We start from the raw sequence: 18539 nt of genomic DNA, 5'->3' as shown, positions 1-18539 counted from the left end.
GCCACCTTGTCCCTCTGAGGGGTTTTTACACTGATAAAAATGGCAAGGTCAGAGGCAACACAATGGTTATGCTGTAGCAATGAAGCAGAACATAAGACAGGGGCACATGGGTAAACCCCCCCAAGAATGCACCCAATAAATGCATCTGCTCACAATGAAAATGAGTATCACAAACAGAATTAAAAAAAAAAAAAAAAAAAAAGTTACATAAAGTAAGAAACAAAAGTAAAAGGCTGCCCAGTTCATCTGAATCTTCGAATTGTTAAATAAAAAAATTAACGACACAGACAACAAAAACATGAATCTATAAATGCGATAGAAGATTAACTTTTGAAAAATATGGAAAATTATGCACATAAAATGAGAAATTACATAAACACAACTATTGTAAAAAATATTTAAAAAGTAAATACAGCAAACAAAAAATACAATTAATGTAAAAACAAAACAAAACAAATCTAATGCACAAACGTAAAGTGTAAAACATTGTGAATTAAAGATTCATGAGTAATTTAGTCACTTCAGATTATTTTATCAGTTTTTTTATATTAATTATTAAAGCTTCAGAAACGATGCATTAAAAACCTTCCCACAAGCAAGTACTTCAGACCTCGAAGACGATCATCATTGTATAAAATTCTCCATTTAATTCAAGGCTTATTAACTTAATGCCTTACAAGTAGCTGATACAGTGAGGGGAAAAAAGTATTTGATCCCCTGCTGATTTTGTACATTTGCCCACTGACATAGAAATGATCAGTCTATAATGGTAGGTGTATTTTAACAGTGAGAGACAGAATAACAACAACAAAAATCCAGAAAAACACATTTCAAAAAAGTTATACATTGATTTGCATGTTAATGAGGGAAATAAGTATTTGATCCCCTATCAATCAGCAAGATTTCTGGCTCCCAGGTGTCTTTTATACGGTAACGAGCTGAGATTAGGAGCACTCTCTTAAAGGGAGTGCTCCTAATCTCAGCTCGTTACCTGTATAAAAGACACCTGTCCACAGAAGCAATCAATCAATCAGATTCCAAACTCTCCACCATGGCCAAGACCAAAGAGCTGTCCAAGGATGTCAGGGACAAGATTGTAGACCTACACAAGGCTGGAATGGGCTACAAGACCATCGCCAAGCAGCTTGGTGAGAAGGTGACAACAGTTGGTGCGATTATTCGCAAATGGAAGAAACACAAAATAACTGTCAGTCTCCCTCGGTCTGGGGCTCCATGCAAGATCTCACCTCGTGGAGTTTCAATGATCATGAGAACGGTGAGGAATCAGCCCAGAACTACACAGGAGGATCTTGTTCATGATCTCAAGGCAGCTGGGACCATAATCACCAAGAAAACAATGCACCGTCAAATCTTGGGTGAGAACCTCCTTCCCTCAGCCAGGGCATTGAAAATGGGTCGTGGATGGGTATTCCAGCATGACAATGACCCAAAACACACAGCCAAGGCAACAAAGGAGTGGCTCAAGAAAAAGCACATTAAGGTCCTGGAGTGGCATAGTCAGTCTCCAGACCTTCATCCCATAGAAAATCTGTGGAGGGAGCTGAAGGTTCGAGTTGCCAAACGTCAGCCTTGAAACCTTAATGACTTGGAGAGGATCTGCAAAGAGGAGTGGGACAAAATCCCTCCTGAGATGTGTGCAAACCTGGTGGCCAACTACAAGAAAGTCTGACCTCTGTGATTGCCAACAAGGGTTTTGCCACCAAGTACTAAGTCGAAGGGGTCAAATACTTATCTCACCCATTAACATGCAAATCAATTTATAACTTTTATGAAATGCGTTTTTTCTGGATTGTTTTGTTGTTATTCCGTCTCTCACTGTTAAAATACACCTACCATTAAAATTATAGACTGATCACTTCTTTGTCAGTGGGCAAACGTACAAAATCAGCAGGGGATCAAATACTTTTTTTCCCCTCACTGTATATTTATGACTATCCTGTGCTAAAGAAAATACAATACAAGATTAAGTTAGTAACAGCATCATGTAAAAAATAAAAAATAAAAAAAAAAAATAAAAAAAAACTTATAAACCCCAATATAATTAAAACATTTCAGCACATTGTGATGCTGAGTTTAGACTGGACTAATATAGCACGGAAGACCGACACTTGACAATGAAGAAAAAGCAACAAAGTGAAAGAATGCATGCCATTACCTGCCCACGAGTTTGAACCAGTGGAAGCGGTCATAGAAGGGGTCACTCCCAGTCAGGGCGCTGTCATTATCCTCCTGATTGGATGAGGCCATCTCTCCTGCCCGGTCATACATCTCGCGCATCTGGTCCAGCCTTTGTCTGCAGGAACAACCACCTGTCAATACACTTTACGATGCGTTAGCGTGTGCCCTGGTGGCACGGCGTAAGTAGTTCTGTGAACTCCAGGAGCTGTGCCCTCTATTTGGGCTCTGTTCAGCGCTTGCCTCTCAAGAGTGAAAGAAGAAGAAAGGTAGCAATGCTGAGCTCAAAAGGTAGCTCATCTCCCAGACTCTGGAGACTATCACCTTGGATTTTCTGAGAATGAAGCCTCGAGTCTTTACGGCAACTACTTGCAGATGCTGTGTAACAGCTGCTATCGGGCAATGCCACAGTGTAAAACTCATTCATTCATTGGATCACATCCCATTCAGACACATCTTTAGCATTAGTGCCTGATGGAAGTGGTGTATACAATTGTACTCACAGTGACCGAGGGAGATATCCAGCTACCTGCATTTCTTTATTTTACATTTGCCAAGCCTGTCAGCCTGCCAGCCCCACTCACTTGAGCTTCTCCAGGGACCAGTAGTGTGTGGCCCCATTTTTAAGGTCCTGCACCTCTACAGCCACCACTGTGCGGGGGAACGGCCGTGTGTCCCTTTCCTTCTCTGGCTCTGGGGGCAGCAGTTCGGGGGGCAGGGGGGAGTATAGGGTGTCTGTGAGCAGCACGAACTGAAACTGCACCTGCAGCAGAGACACAGACAAACACAGACAGACACAGACAGACACACACAGACACAGGGCAGTTCAGAACCACTTCAGGTAAGATGTGGCCATGTCTGCATAGACTGTTACTTGACATATTCAATAAGTGTAACAGAAAGAAAAAACAGAACACAAAAAAACTCATAGTAATGCGTACTGACAGGAAGTACACGGGGGATCCAGGTGACAGCTGAACAATCCCATTTGTGAATCAATGCACAGGCAAACGTGCAACAATGAAATCCTTCACCATGTCTTCTTTTCTCATTTGACTTTCATCAAGTTTTTCCAAGGAAGCTATGCTTATTCCCAGAACATTAAATCATAATTTAAGCAGAAAAAAGGGGAAGACCAATTAAAGGAAATGTCGCGGAAGATGCATTTTAAGGATGTAATTGGAGTAATTAATCACAGGGCAGTTTTGTGAACATCCAGATATGAACCTACACAGCACACAACAAAAGTTTCACAACATCCCCAGGCATTTTATTACATAGCCCTCTGAGCTACAACAGGTAAAGAGCTTTCAAAACTAATAAGTCATCAGTCACCACAGTATACACACTCAAGCGATCAAACGCGGTAAAAATAAACGTGTAAAGAAACAAAAATAACAAATCCATAGCAACAGAAGCGAGGTTATCAACCTTAGGGACATGTTTCTGGCTGTCACTTCAAACCAGATAAATCGGATGGGAAAATGGATCAGTGATCAAAATAAGGAGAAAAAGTGGTCCTGCTTGAGAGAAAACTAGAGCTTAAAAATATCATTCAGACATCCCCAGGGCCCTCCAAGTATAGAGATGTCACTGTGATTGCTGTTGGCCTGAAGTAAGTGTCACACTGTGGGGTAAGCCAGTGCTCAATTAGTCATCCACAGCAGATAAGAGTTTCAGTGTCTATTTTAATTTGGAGTGCATGAACTTATTGTTTGCCTTCTAGATGAAATTAAATTAATAAAGCTGTACACTACTTCCACCACTTATTTGTTCTTATTGATGTTATTTCAATAAATCTACTCTTTAAAAGCTCCTTGTTGTTGTATGTTTAAATGATACTTAACACAGACCTGGCGAGAAGGCAGACCCAAAGACTAGAAGACATACTTATGTTAGTAAAGATCTGATATATATATATATATATATATATACACACACACACACACACACACACACACACACATGATATATATATCATGTTGAGGCTTAAAGAATTAAAATAAAACTTATTTGGTTTCCTGATTCTCCCCCTGCTTTCTTCTGTAGACAGTGAATTACAAACACATAAAGGCAGAGTTTCCCAAACTGGAGTCCGCGAGGGGGTCCTACGGGGACCAAGGCACAATGCCCCCCCCACAAAATATAAGTGATCAGGCAATTCGGTGAATATAGAGTCAGAACCCCCTCCCCTGCTCTCTCACGTTTTTACTGTCAGCACCCCCTGTCATCCTTTGGTAGGTGGGGGTCTTCAGCCAAAATCTGGGTGGCAAAAGAGCTCCCTGGGTCAAAAAAGTCCCCTGCATTACAGCAGTGAATACAAACTACTGCACCTCCTTGTTTGATCAATTAAACTGCCTGGAGGGGAGGTAACCATTAGACCTAGGCCTTAAGCCATGGACCCCCAGAGATTTACTTTCTCCTATAACAATCTGCCTTCCTATAGGAGTTTTTGTATTCCTCTCCCTGTGCCTAATGGTTTATTTGTTTGTTATTTTCAATCTGTGGTGACCATGTGAAGGTCTCTGTATTTCATACAAATTTACTGAATATTTCCTAACCAAAGTATTATCTGGGACCAGGTTTAAGGAGTGTAATGTAATGTAGTCTGCTGCACTGAACCAATTGACCTGTACAGATTTTTCACTCCCAGGTCACAAACTACAGTTTTTCTTTTACTGTAAACCCTAATGAAGTAACAAAGTGCGTTTCAATTTCCAGACAGAAGAACATTAAAAAAAAGGTTAACGAGTGACAATTAAGACCCAAAACAACAGCACAGCAGATGTCGAGGACAGCAGAAATCCTGTACTACCTTCTTCTTCAGTTCCACACTGATGGCATTGGCCTCCTTCAGATATACAGCGTTGCCCCACAGCTGGTCCCTCAGCGATGTGAACTGGTGATATTTCCATTTCCTGAAGGCCCACTGTGCCAGTTCAAACTCATGCTGAGTCCAGGGCACTGGGGAAGAGCATCACATCAGACACCAGACACCAGGCACCACCAACCCCCCACAGGAACACTCAGCTCAGCACACTGATCATAAATATTTAGATAAGCCACTTATAACGAGTCACTGACTTTACCTAATTAATAGATAGTTAGACAGACAAACAGAGAAATTGAGATAGAAAGGACAGATATATGCAGATTTAGAGCACTAAATAAGCCAATGTGACAGATACGTGACAAGCATTTAAAAGGCTTGACAAAAATATATTATCCCAATTTCCCAGTTCAGCACGACTCTGTATATGACATATATGTCACGCTGTTATATATCGTTTTTGACAACATGACACAGTGCAGCGCTATGCAGAGTGGACTAACAGACTTAAACCTGATCAAATAAGTGTATAAAAAACAGAGCACACACAGATAGTTATTTCATTTTCTGCCTATTTATGGAAGTCTAACAGGACAGACATCAATCTTAGTCTTTATGGCAATTTTTGTTATTATCTCCCCCTACCCTTCACACCTCCTGCCCCTGACAGAGACTGACAGTTACCTTCCTCCTCTTCCTCCTCCTCCTCCTCGGGTGTCTCTGCCGCCAGCGAGCGCGTCTCCACCTGCTTCTGCAGTGCCTGCAGCTTGCTCTCGTACACCTGCCAACGACACAGAGCGATACGTGTAGGACATGGAAGAGAGCACAGCACAGAGCCCACTGCCTCCGGAAGGGAACGAGGAGCAGATACTCAGGAGAGGAGTGGCCTGGTTTTGTTTGGTTTATTCTGTTTCAAGAGATTATACAACAGGAAAAAGGCAGTGGCATATTGCACTGCATAGGAAGAAGAGGGCCAGTTTGTATACGAGTGGGCATGGAAGACCAGTGAGTGCGCTATCCACTGTGTGCTCTGGGCACCTCATCCTTACCTCACAGAGGCTGCTCTCCTGCTCAGGTTTCTCATTTCAACTGGGCACTGGGACAGAGATGAAGCCCATCTGACACCACCCCAGCCCCTCCCTTCACCCCAAGAGACTCCAAACAGGAAATACAGAGTTTCAGACAACAATCCCTCATCAGGCGCACCAATTAAGATAACATTTTATCCTGGGCACACTCATTGCATTTTTAAATTCCTTATAGCCTTGAATATGTTCAGTTATCACTAACCTGGTAGTAAAAGGCCTAATCATTTAGTAGCCTTGATCTGCAAATATATTTCTTATAATGATTCTTGTAATGATTTACTTCCTGTTACTATGCATTACTTGCAAATTATTAATTAGATCTAAATGGCTTGGTTATCATAGAAATATAAATGGGTGTACCATAAGCGAATGTGGGGCAGGGCCAGATATGGATCTGTTTGGTCCCTGTAGTTAAGAAAACAGCAGCTCTCTACTAATTGGCTTCTATGTTCAGGTGATGCCGGGTATGACCCATTTCAGAGAGCGCATCAAACAAACCAACCATCATGTTTCTGACACAAACCCAGCAAGATGCCTTGGAAAACGTTGCAACCCAAAAATATAACCACTGTAAGATAAATAAAAATATACTGTCACTACGTAATGGTTCCCTTTTGCAGAACACAGCTCTATTGGGATAGAAAACAAAATGGATGCAAAAACAAAAACAAACAGATCAAGGTGATGGTTCTCGGGGAGACTGACACGTGCTTTGAATAATCTCCTCGGGTTCCTCTGTCGCAGGTCTGCACTGCTGCTGTGTGCCACTCACAACGCACCATTTTTCCAGGATTTTATGTGGTTGCATTATGAATCACTCAGAACAGTCCAAAGGGGGTATGAGACACTGTGCTTGTGACTCCATCTTGCAGAATTAACCCCCAACTGTGCCTCCCTCCTTGCGTCATAACAGCTCACTAACTGACCTTCCCAATCAGGGCTCTTGAAGGAAAAATCACATGCAGCAGCTACTCTACACCCTCCCCTTATTACAGTCTGTAATAAAGCATTGTAAATTGACTTTAATTAGGAGGTATTTCTGCATCTACATTTCTAAATGATAATACTTTGATTAGAGACCCCCCCCCCCAACACCTTCTGAATATAGCACTCTTTCTTTAACTGAAGATTAAAGGCAGCAGCCTGTAGCCACGCTGTCTGTATCTTATCACCAGCAATCCTGAGGGCTGCTGCCATGGCTTGCACTTAATGGAGCCTTCTTCTCGATGACCTCATCCCCGTTGGTTCCCTGAACAAACAGCCATTGATACACGTCATTGACTTTGAACCCATGCCCTACTCAACTGCAGGAACAGCAAATGTGTGGAGACCATATTACAACAGGGGCTAATGAGAGCTCTTTGATGGTTGGACAGTGAAGAAACTGCAGGTACAAATGTAGCAGTTCTAGCTGGACAGGAATGGGTTAAGGATTCCAGATTCACACTCATTTGGGCTTTAGATACTTTGAATTGAGGTCTCTACTCCAGGCAAACTCCCTTACAGATCTTCACATTCAGCGAAATAATAGAAGTTAGCCTTGCATTACAAATGTCACATACTGTACAGCAGCACATGCTGAATTTCAGGGAGTTCATTTAAATGAGAAAATTATAATGGAGGAATATGTTGGGTGGTACTTTTTATTAATAGCATCAACATCCAGAGACAGATTGAATAAAACACTGCATTGCTGTTCTTCCACTAGTCTTGTATTATTCAAAACGGAGCCCTGGGTTTTACAGGGAAGTATTGTGAATAACAATTAAAATCGATCAATGAAATCAAATCAAATAAAGGTTAATAGCTCTCTTAATGGCACTCAAACATAGTCATTCTACAGGTCTAGTGATATTAGCAAAGCAGGGCTCAGTCTGGAGGATATAAATCTTGCATTAATGGATTCACTTTTATCATATGGCTGTACCAACATCTCCACATATTAACCAAACACAGAGGATTTGGAGAGAACTCCTCTCTCCTCAGTGACCTTCTTGTTTGTGTAAGGAGTTGTAACAGTGATGTCATCCATCTTCAAATGTGGTAGAGTGTATAAATCCCCTGCGTCAAGGATGGGTCTTTTGGCGTAGCGGTTTTGTCATACTTCTGGTGAGGCGGTGGGGAGCGGGATACTTGGAGGTGTGCCTGACAGATGGTGGTTCGGACCCGAGCAGGGGTTCTGTCCGCGCACACAACAAATGCCCTAGAATGCACCATCATTCCAGAGTCATAACAAACGCCTTAAAATTTGATTTGCAAAAGTCTTGGGCTATACTGCCTCTATTTTGTAAATGAAAGTTTTCTAAAGGACCTAGTCCTCCCAGAAATCGACCTGCCCATTTTCCTAACGACAGGGCTTAAGATGAACCCATCAGGACTTCATTCGAACCGATTTGCAGGAAACACAATTGTGTTGCTGTGTCTGCTTTAGCCTTCTGAAGAAAACAAATGCACTTCTATGAAACAATTGATTTTTTCCCACAGTCTGACAGGCAGAAGCCAAACAAAATTCATTAATTTATATCGCTTCCTGGATAAAAACAGTCAGGCTAACGTCAGGAAAAATGTTCTTGCTTTGTCCAAATGATGAAATGTTGTTGTTGTTTTTTTCCCTTTTAAAGAAAGAATTTGAGGTGGTGTGTGTGTGTGTGTGCGTGTGTGTGCGTGTGTGTGTGTGTGTGTGTGTGTGTGTGTGTGTGTGTGAGGGAGAGTAATAACAGGTGAGGAAAAATTGCTGAAATCAAATCTAAGGAGCTGCACAAGTTTCAGAGTCCTTTAGTAAAGGCGCAGTAGGTAATGCACAGTCATTTCCCACATAAAACCATCACAGGATTGTATCCCCCGATGTGCCTTACTTTACATTACTTGGGCCATCTGCTGACTTTGTGCTTGACATGCTTTTTACTAAGACTACCCTACCCCCAGCCCCAGAAGAGGGCCCATTTGTTCTCCCAGGATCAAAGCTCTCTTTCCAATGGGACAGGCTGGCATATATTATCTCCAGAGCTCCTGTCATCGTCCCTGGCCTCACTATGAGCAGTGTGCACAGGGCGGACTACAGGTTTAACCATGTGCGGAGCTGTTGAGTGACACATGGAAGCTTGATGGCCACAGTTCCTTTCATCGTGGCCATTCATGTTATTTTGACCTGTATTTTAAAATGCTTCCATGTGTTTCAACAGTCATCACGGCATCATCTTCCTGTTCAGCACAGAGGGATGTGTATTAATGGCAAAAGGACGTGGTTTATTTTAACGACACGGCTGCAATGACACCTGTTCTGTGTTTGGTTGGTTTAGCAACTGTTGGTTAAAATGTGAAACACCATTTTAAAAATGATTTCCAATATTGTTATTGTGTTAAGTCAGCATGTATAAAATGAAATGAATACAAAAATATACATATAAAACTGGGTTTTATAAATAGGCATGATGACTGAATAAGATCAATAGCTTTTAACTGATTTTAATCAAGAAGCTGCAATTATTATTTTCTAAAGAATATAGATTAAGGAAAATGCACCCATGTATTAGACAGCTGGATTCACAGAAAGATTAGACTGATGTAAAGTTGCTAGTTCTCTTTAATATGACTCTCTCTAAAATGTCCCCATGTTCGATAAGAGGAACTCTTAAATACCTCCAACCAGCTTCCTGCAGATGACTGTGATTTTCCCAAAGTTGGGGGGAGAGAAATGCGATTAGTGAACAAGTGAACAGGAGCCAGGGCTTTTCATAGTACTAGTCAGTTTATTTGACGTGGTACTCAGTAAGAGCAGAAACAGAGTTCTGACTCGCTTTAAAAAAACAAACAAAAAACAATAAAAAGAAACAAACAACAACAAAAACAACAGCAAAGTCCTATTGAACAATCGAGTCGTCTTGTGATACAGAATACTCACCTGGCTCCCGACAGGCTGATGTAAAGCCCTGCGGGAGCACTTGATATTTCTAAGAAATATATTTTAAGTGTTCTTCTCTTCTTTTTGTTTTTATACCACAAATGTACAACATTGAACAAGTACATGTACAATGAAGACCATTTTTCCTCACATATATATTCAAAAAGAACTCGCTAACCATTGTCCAGGTTTCATTTTATACAGCTTATTTCAGACTGCGTGCAAGTAAGCTGTTAGCACCATAACATACAGTTAAATATTCCAATGTGTAATGGAGTAATAGAGGTATACTAAAGGCATATTTAGAAAATAAAAATTGAAAAAAGGCATGCAGGCAGGTGTTAGAATGGGCACATTGGCATTATACTGAAACAAAGCAGCAGTTCTGTTTTCGAGTAACTGGCTGATGCGAACTTCAAAGGTGTTACTGCTACTGGGTTTGAGTTACACTGAAGATGTAAATGATGAAAACTGCAACCATTTAGTTTTTTTGTCCTCCCACAGATCTATAAAAACACACTCCCAACATGCAATCCTTGTGCCTTCAGAATTGGATCCGTTTAACATATATTTCTCCGCAGTGTGAAGATACAAGCTCCAAAAATGCATTTGGTGAACAATGTAACAGAGACTGCTGATCAGATTCTAAAAAGGAGGAAAACGTCTGCAATACAGATTAAAGTAAAGTCAGACAATCAGTCGAGATGCTTGGTATTGTTATCTATCTTTGCAATCTATAAACCATGGAACAGGGAAGGAAAGACCCAATGTGTACTGATTGTTCAGATAAGTATCTGGGAATTGGTTGTAATGTAAAATACTGCTTAAAGAGAAATAATAAACAACACAGATTTTCAGAAAAATACACTCTCTCTCTCTCTCTCTCTTTTAAAGCCTTTAGAATTGGTATTTTAAAACCATGGCAACCTCATGTTTAACTTCCTTTCTTGGAAACTTCGACATTGTGAGGTAACCAAGAAAACTCCATCCCAGGAAACAAACCGGAGGCTAATCTTGCAGACTCGGGGAGACTCGTCCGTCACACACTGCACTGGAACACAGACCGTGTAGCCATGGAAACGGCACACCTTCTGCTTTTGCAGACTGAGCTGTTCCAGGTTTGCTTTTTTTGGGGGGGCCAAGACTGAGCAGATATTCCCGAAGCATTGCACTTAATTAATTTCAGTGCTAAACACTGCAACCAATGAAAAAATTAACAAAAGCATAGGTATCTAATTGGGTCCACATGACCCCTGTTTCGGAGTTCAGCTGACGCATACCAAAATGTAATGCTCAGAAATAAGCTCTTTGTCACAAGCCCCACTCTACAGGAGTCTGTGCTGCTCCCATGGCTCGGCAATCCAGTCACAAATGAAGGAGATGCACAGGTACTGTAGATCACAGTTGCTAAAATGGCTGTATAAATGAAAGTAAATGTGAGCTGAATCCTTCGACAGACTGATGGTCTCCGATTGCGGGATGCCTACACACCAGAATACAACAACAACAAAGAAGGGAGCCGAGGTGAAGGAGGTCAAGTTAATTCAAAGCTAATCTTATTGGGTGAAAAAAAGATCTTGGGGGTTTGATGCAATCTATTAAGTGCACGCACAGGCACACCACTCGCTCAAGGGGCTAAATCCCAGACCTGCAATGAAAGGGGGAAGATGCCATAATTTGTTGCCATCATTTACTTGCGTTACAAAGTTCAGATTTCATTGTCACGTCAATCTTTGAAACAAACGAACTCATGCCTGACCTCTGATTCTGTTGCGTCTGTATTCAATTGGCATCGTATATAGGGGGTCAAAACTTGCCAAGCATCCACCAAAATGAAAAGCATTCTCTGGGGTTATGGATCACAAAGGCTGGGTCAGAGAGTGCCCACTGTTAGGTGTGGCATTCCACAGAGAATAGAGGAAAAGGAAAGGAGGGGAAGGAAGACTGCAAAGAGAGGCATTTAATATTCTAGCTGAACCTGAATGCAGAATTATGTTAATGGATTTGTGTTAGCAAATCAATAAGGCACTGATTCTCTGCAACCAGACATCCTCGTCACTTTCTAGCACTTTCCTCTGACCTCTTCACACTTACATAAAGCCCACTAGGAACACATAAAAGCCCATTTTACTTGAAGACATCCAAACATATTTAGAAAATACCACTTCTAAATCAAGTTTTTTTTTTTTTCATCATCATTTCAGCATTGGGTAATATTTTTGTGCCTGTTGAAATTAATTTAAATTTGTCAAATAAATCATGAAATAATGCAGCTGTTCTAAAAAATATGCCCCCCCCCCTTCAGATCCAGAGTATTTTCCCTAGAGCTTTACATAGATGTATTCATCCTGCTTAAAAACATATTTTGATTAGTACATGACTTATAATTAAGGCACAAAAATAAATGAAAAAAATAATTCTCAGTTATATTAAAGAATAAGGAACTATCCCCTTTAGGGGTTAGATGTTTCTAAACATGAATGCAAAAAAAAAAAAAAAAAGAAATGTTGTTTGAATCACAAAACAAGGCATGGATGTGGTTTTCTAAAAAGGCCCAATCATTTCTTTAAAAAAACAAAAACAGTCTACATGATCTCTGAAGTCACTAATACAGCCAGTGTAGCAGAACTAAGAAAAGGATAAGGTTTGGACTACGTTAACATATAAATTGTGCTTTTTGTTTAATACATATGTAATTCAGTTTGGATCAACCAATAATCAAACACACTCAGCTGAAGTGCAAAAGGAGAAATTATAGTTGTAGCAGTCGTTATGTTTTTTGTTTCGTTATTGCTGTGACATTGACTAATTTCTCTGGATCGCATCCCTTTGTCCTCCGCTGCCATGGTCATGTTTCACACCGTCGTTTCCTGGCCGGCTTTGAGGTTGGGCGCGGAAAGCTGGCGGCGCATTCGGGGAGGGGCAATAAAGTTATTGTAATTGCCAGGTCGATCAGTTTGGGTGTAGTGCTGAAAACCAGCTAAGCTGGCATCATTGTAAGGGCTGTTGTAGTAGTAAGGCTGACGGTGCTGGTGCTGTGGGTGCTGCTGCTGCTGCTGCTGCTGATTGTAGTATCTCGGCTGCTGAAAGCTGTGGTGTGGGGGGGTCTGCCTCCCCTCCAAGGACTGCAAAGACTCGGCGGAGCCAGACGACGCCTGGTGCTGGAGGCCGCGCTGCTGACTGCTGTTGACGGAATTGCTGCGCCAGCGGCCTTGCTGCTGCTGCTGCTGGACCCTGTAGCTGTGCTGCATGTAGCCCTGGCTGGGGTCGTGCTCCATCGTGTTGCCGTGTGAGGCTGTGCCGGTCAGCGGTGAGTTGGCCTGGAGGGCACCGCTGGGCTTCTGATCCTTGGTCTCGTCCTCTATGACAGCATCCCCATTCTCCTCTTCCACTGCCTCCTTGGGCACCTTCAGCTCTATGACCTGCTCGTCGGTGATGATGATGTGCGTGCCGGGGCTCCAGGAGTTGCGGTGCTTTGGGTTGCTCTTGAAGGGGAAGCGGAGCTTGCGGTCCTCGGGCGGAATGAAGCGGTGCGGCCCGCTCTGCCGACGCAGCTGCTTGGAGATCTCCTGCTGCTGCAGGTTCTTGAGGCGCAGCTGCTCCTGCTTCATCCAGTGCATGCGGCCCCGGCGAAAAGAAGGGTCCTCACCCATGATCTTGGACACACGCACCTCCTTTTCCTCACCCTCTTTCTCCTCCTTGCCGTGGCTCAGTTCATTCTTTCCGCCGGCCACTGCCTGCTGCTGCTTCTCTGGGGAGCTGATCAGGGGCAACACCCGTTCCATTTTGACCATCTTGTTCCTCAGTGCACGGATCTCTTCATCCTTCATGTTGTTCTGCTTCTTCACCTCCTGCAGGATGTCCTCCAGCTTGTCGATGTGCACCTTCAGGTCATCCATATCAGTGACGCCCCGCCCATTGGTCATCACGTCCTCGATGCGCTCATCCCCCACGCCCACGGTGTCCCACACGTCCCTCGCCACGGCGCGCCATGAGTCCCGCTCATTGGGGTCCTTCTTGCTGTACATGGCGCACAGCTCCTTCATCTTGACGATGGCCAGGGCCTCGATTTCCTGCCTGGAGTGCCTGAAGTCGTTGAGAGCCACTTCGTAACAGATCTCCTTCACAGCCTGGATCTTGAGGTCTGAGATGGTGACCCACTTGGAGTCCTTGGTGATGCGCCGGCGCTGGGGGATCTGGTACATTTTTATAGGCTCACGCTTTTTCCCACTGCTGGGGAGGCCGCACTTTTTGACAATGGTTTGCAGTTTGCTGGGAGGCAGCTTTTCTCTCAAGGAGGTAATTAGTCTCCAGCTCTCTTCGCAAGACCTCTTGTCTGAATCATCGCCACTATCAGAATCTCCATCCTTAAAGAACAAAAAAATCAAACCAAAACAAAATTCCCCAACAAAAATATAAATTAAAATGGGAAAACAAAACTTTAAAAAATGGCTTTAAAAAACTGAATCAGAGGATACAAGCAATACAGGAACCACTAAGGGGCTGAAGATGAATAAGGTATGGTGTAGGCTTACTCCATTCTGATGTATATATTTTTTAGAAGCCCGGAAATTACTGTAACAAACTTCTCTTCCACATTAATTGTTTTGTCTAAGCCAACATTTTATTTTTCATTGTGTTATTAGGCTGGCTGGGAGCTGGAACCTTAGCTGTCTAATGTAATAAGTTTCAATTAATTAGCCATTTATGCTTTCCTCCAAATTAAGTGGTGTCAAATGCAGAACTACATGACTTTATACGGTTATTATTTAGTCATATCTGTTAAATACGAACAAAAGAGGGACAAGTATTACGTATTACACTGCAAGATCTTGGCAGTAATATAAGCTTCTTTTCTTAGGTGAAAAACTTATTTTAAATGGTTAAGTAGCGTCTTGGACAGGCTTATAAGAAGGGCTAAAACTGAAAGTTTTATTACAGTAATTTCTACACATCTGAAATATAAATATGTGACAGGAGTTGTATCATAGTTGTAGTCGTATTATATCTTAGACTTAAGCGGTTAACCACAGTTAACATGCATCATGTTGATGAAAGAGACAGGAAGCCATTAACGTTCCAGAAATAAAACAATCCCAAAAAGGATGATAGTTTGTACACTGTTCAAAGTAAATGAAATGCTTTGTAAATGACAAACCTATGAATATTTCAAGTCATTTTTACATTTCCACAGGGAATACAGTAGTAGGTCTTAGAAATCCTCTGCAGATTTCCCCATCTTCTTTTGCCATGCAAAGGGCAATAAGACTTTTTTTCACTGCAAAATGGAACAGCCTGGGTTTGGCGTCAGAGAGACAGAACCCTTTTTAACAACATCTTCACACCGCATTCATATTTCAGCCATTATGGTTCCTTGTTTTGCATAGTTTTGTAAAAAGCAAAAGCAAAGCATGACTTTCATGATTTTAAATAGAGAATTACAGATGGAAAAAAAAAAATCCTTTTATTCATTATTTTCTAAATTGAGATTCTCCTTTTTAGGATTTAAAACAATTTTTTCCTTTAATTTGTTTGTTTAAAGCTGCACCCCAGACATGCTACAAAACATGCAAAATGGTGGTTGTTGTTTTTGGGCAATCCCCATTTGAAGTCCATTGCACAGAAAAAAAAAGTGCAGCTGTGGTTTAGAGTCATCTAGGGTTAGGAGCAGGTTAGTAACAAGTGCAGTCTATGCAGGTTTAGGAGTCAGTAGAGAAAAGCAAGTCTGTGAAGGTGTTAATAGCTCGGTTAATACACTTGCTAGGGTGAAAAGTTACTTCAGAGATAATGCAGTTTCTCATTCTCATTCAAAATATTTACAGTCCAGTACATCAGAAAATAACAAAACAGAGTACAAAAGTAGAAAAGAACAAGATGATCAAGGTGATTGTGCTAGGGTGATGGGCAGAGTTTAGACTTAGATGGTGTAGTTTGTAAGCTCATTTAGGACAGTTCATTGTAATAAGACTAATGCCAATGATTAACACGGCTGAATAATTGTATAACTTGGCATCCCATATATTGAAAACCACTGGAACTCTTAAGAGATTTTCATCCTCAGACATCTCTTTGATACCCCTCCACTCCACCCCACCCCAAAATGTTTTTAAAAATCACAGCGGAAAGTAAACAATGAGAAACCACATTGTCAACTAGCCTTTATGCAGATATATCTATTGAAAGGTCTCAGTACTGCAATGCATTGTGCGTATCTCAACTGCATTGTGGAGCTGAAAAGCCCAAGACAATGGGAGGAAAAAAAAAAAAAAAAAAAAAAAAAAAAAAACTATTCAAGCGAGCCAACAGCTACCTCCTGAACGCAGACCAGTTCAAAAGTATTTAGTTAAATCTTATTGTAGTTAAGGAGAGTCTAAGTATTTATTATTAATGAAACTGTTAAACAAAACATGCTAAAAAAGTACACGGACTAATATTAAAACCAAAAACCATGCAAAAGTAGCAAACTGCAAAAAAACACAAACACAAAACTATAGAGGCCAACCAGTAGGAGCCTATAAATTGGAATTTATAAGACTTCACTGAATGTGTATTCAAAGTCAAACAATTTATCTTAATAGATCAGACCAAACTCAATACACAGTGTGAATTGGGCTGGTCGCTTTTAACATTGTACCTCACAACTGGCCAATCATCTTATTATATTCCATAGTAAGTGCATACTATCCATTTTAATATATTGTATTTCTGTTATATATATAAAAAAATATTTCAGCTGCTGTTTTGCAAGGTTTGGAATAAATCTGGAAATATAAAGATCATGAAAAAAAATGGACTAAAAATGGAAAAAGCCTCAGGATTTGAAAATCTTTCAACAGTAATTAGTATTTCATTACTAAGAGACAAGGGGGGAGGGGTTTATTCCCTTGCTCTCGTTTGCCTCAGTCCGTTTCAGAGTGGATTCTCATGCAAAGAGAATGGAATTGAAACATGCACTTGTAGAAGAAGTACCAGAGTTTTCAAAACACACACCAGCCTATATCAGAGCTAGAGGGCAGAATTAGTGCTGATCCTATGTACAACAGAGCAAGCAACCAAAACAAAACTACACCTGGTTTACAACTTTAAAAAATATATGCAAAATAATTTGTTTGGTTTGTAGCCACATCAGTATTGTTTCTCCAATTCCTTCACATTAAAATCACACAGAAATCATGCATTCCACCAAAAACCAACTACATTTGCATAGTTCAACAATATCTTTAGATGTACATAATACATCTAGTCAGATTACGTGAGTCCCACACATTGACAATAAAAGCATCTGCTTCAATACAGTCTCAGCAGGGGTAGGAATTAATCTGTAGGCCTGAATTGAAAGACAAAATCTTATTTTCACAATAGTCTTCAAAAGTTCTGTACTGAAGCAAATGCAAGTTCATTTTTTTAGATATCTTCCATGCCAATTCTGATTTTCAGTTTTATGAATCAAAGGTAAACCATTAAAGGTATAGCCATAAACTCCTGGGACACTTTTGTGAACTCTATAAGCAATTATTCTATTTGGAGATCTTTAATACAATTCATATGAATTATGTCTGAACTTACCAGTCTCTGCTGCTCCAGAAGCTGATCGGCCTCCTCTTTCTCCTTCTTATAAAGGATCTCCATCTCTGTAAGTCTGAAATAAACAACAACAGGGTTTTCAGTGTCTGGATATTTATTTGAGCTTTGTTTAATATCCCAGATTTACCGTGTCTAGAAATCGTTAACGCTGCCATACAGAATCTAAGAAACGTACACAAGCCTTTCTTTCCCGAGCTTGTTTAGCTTAAGGATTTGGTAAGTGAATGTTTATACAGAAAGATGAAGCTCTAGTCACAGGGGAAAAAAAACAAATATGATACTAATTGGGGGAAGGAAATTCATGGAAACAGGCTGTGGATTTTTAACAGGGAAACAAGTTAACTTTCATAGTGTGTACCCCTCTTATGAACACAGGCATAAGTCTATTAATCTCAGCTGAGTTCTGCATATCCCCTTCCCCAATCAAACAGGATCTTACTGGTCACTCTAAATCTACTGCCACCTGGCAAAAGGGCTAAATTGAAAGTTAAATGAGCATCTCAGCTGGCACGGACGACAGACGGGACGGTGACCCACTAGGGACTGGAGATGAAGGCACAGTGGACTTCAACAGTCCAAAGTACAAATGAACCATCCCCAGATGAACCCCAGGCTTTTCCTCAGTGCCAGCTCCCATACCTCTTCTCCATCTCCTGCTTCATATCGATGCCCTGCTTCTCTAGCAGCTCCCTCTGGGCAAAGGTCCAGTCCACGGGTTCCGAGGGCGTCTCAGCAGACGGGGTCTTCTCCCGCTCAGCGCGCGCCTGCTCAGGGTGGTTGAAGCGAAACACGTGGTTCTTCCCCATGATGATGCGGTTGCCTGAGTAAAAGCGTAAAAACTGGCGTGAACAACCAAGTAACGTTTCATTGTTTCTGGAGTGTCGAGTAGTGTGCGTGTGTTTGTGTGTGTGCGCCTGCGTGTGCGTGTGTGTGCACACGT

General features: G+C 41.4%; 1 protein-coding gene across 7 annotated transcripts in view; it reads right to left on the bottom strand.

Moving 5' to 3' along the window:
• kif1b (kinesin family member 1B) overlaps positions 1–18539 on the bottom strand; it is a 97147-nt gene that overhangs the window by 26176 nt on the left and 52432 nt on the right. For all 7 annotated transcript variants that reach the window (XM_066691086.1, XM_066691085.1, XM_066691090.1 and 4 more), the window contains 6 exons: positions 18239–18419; positions 17582–17654; positions 5711–5807; positions 5012–5160; positions 2781–2959; positions 2177–2314 (listed from right to left, as the gene is read on the bottom strand). In XM_066691086.1, coding sequence (XP_066547183.1) covers positions 2177–2314; positions 2781–2959; positions 5012–5160; positions 5711–5807; positions 17582–17654; positions 18239–18419 — 817 coding nt within the window. The remainder of the gene's footprint in view (positions 1–2176; positions 2315–2780; positions 2960–5011; positions 5161–5710; positions 5808–17581; positions 17655–18238; positions 18420–18539) is intronic.

Source organism: Amia ocellicauda, chromosome 18 (assembly GCF_036373705.1).
Source record: "Amia ocellicauda isolate fAmiCal2 chromosome 18, fAmiCal2.hap1, whole genome shotgun sequence".
Lineage (NCBI taxonomy): Eukaryota > Metazoa > Chordata > Actinopteri > Amiiformes > Amiidae > Amia > Amia ocellicauda.
Note: the sequence above shows the minus strand (reverse complement) of the source record. Positions and strands in the feature narration are given on the sequence as shown.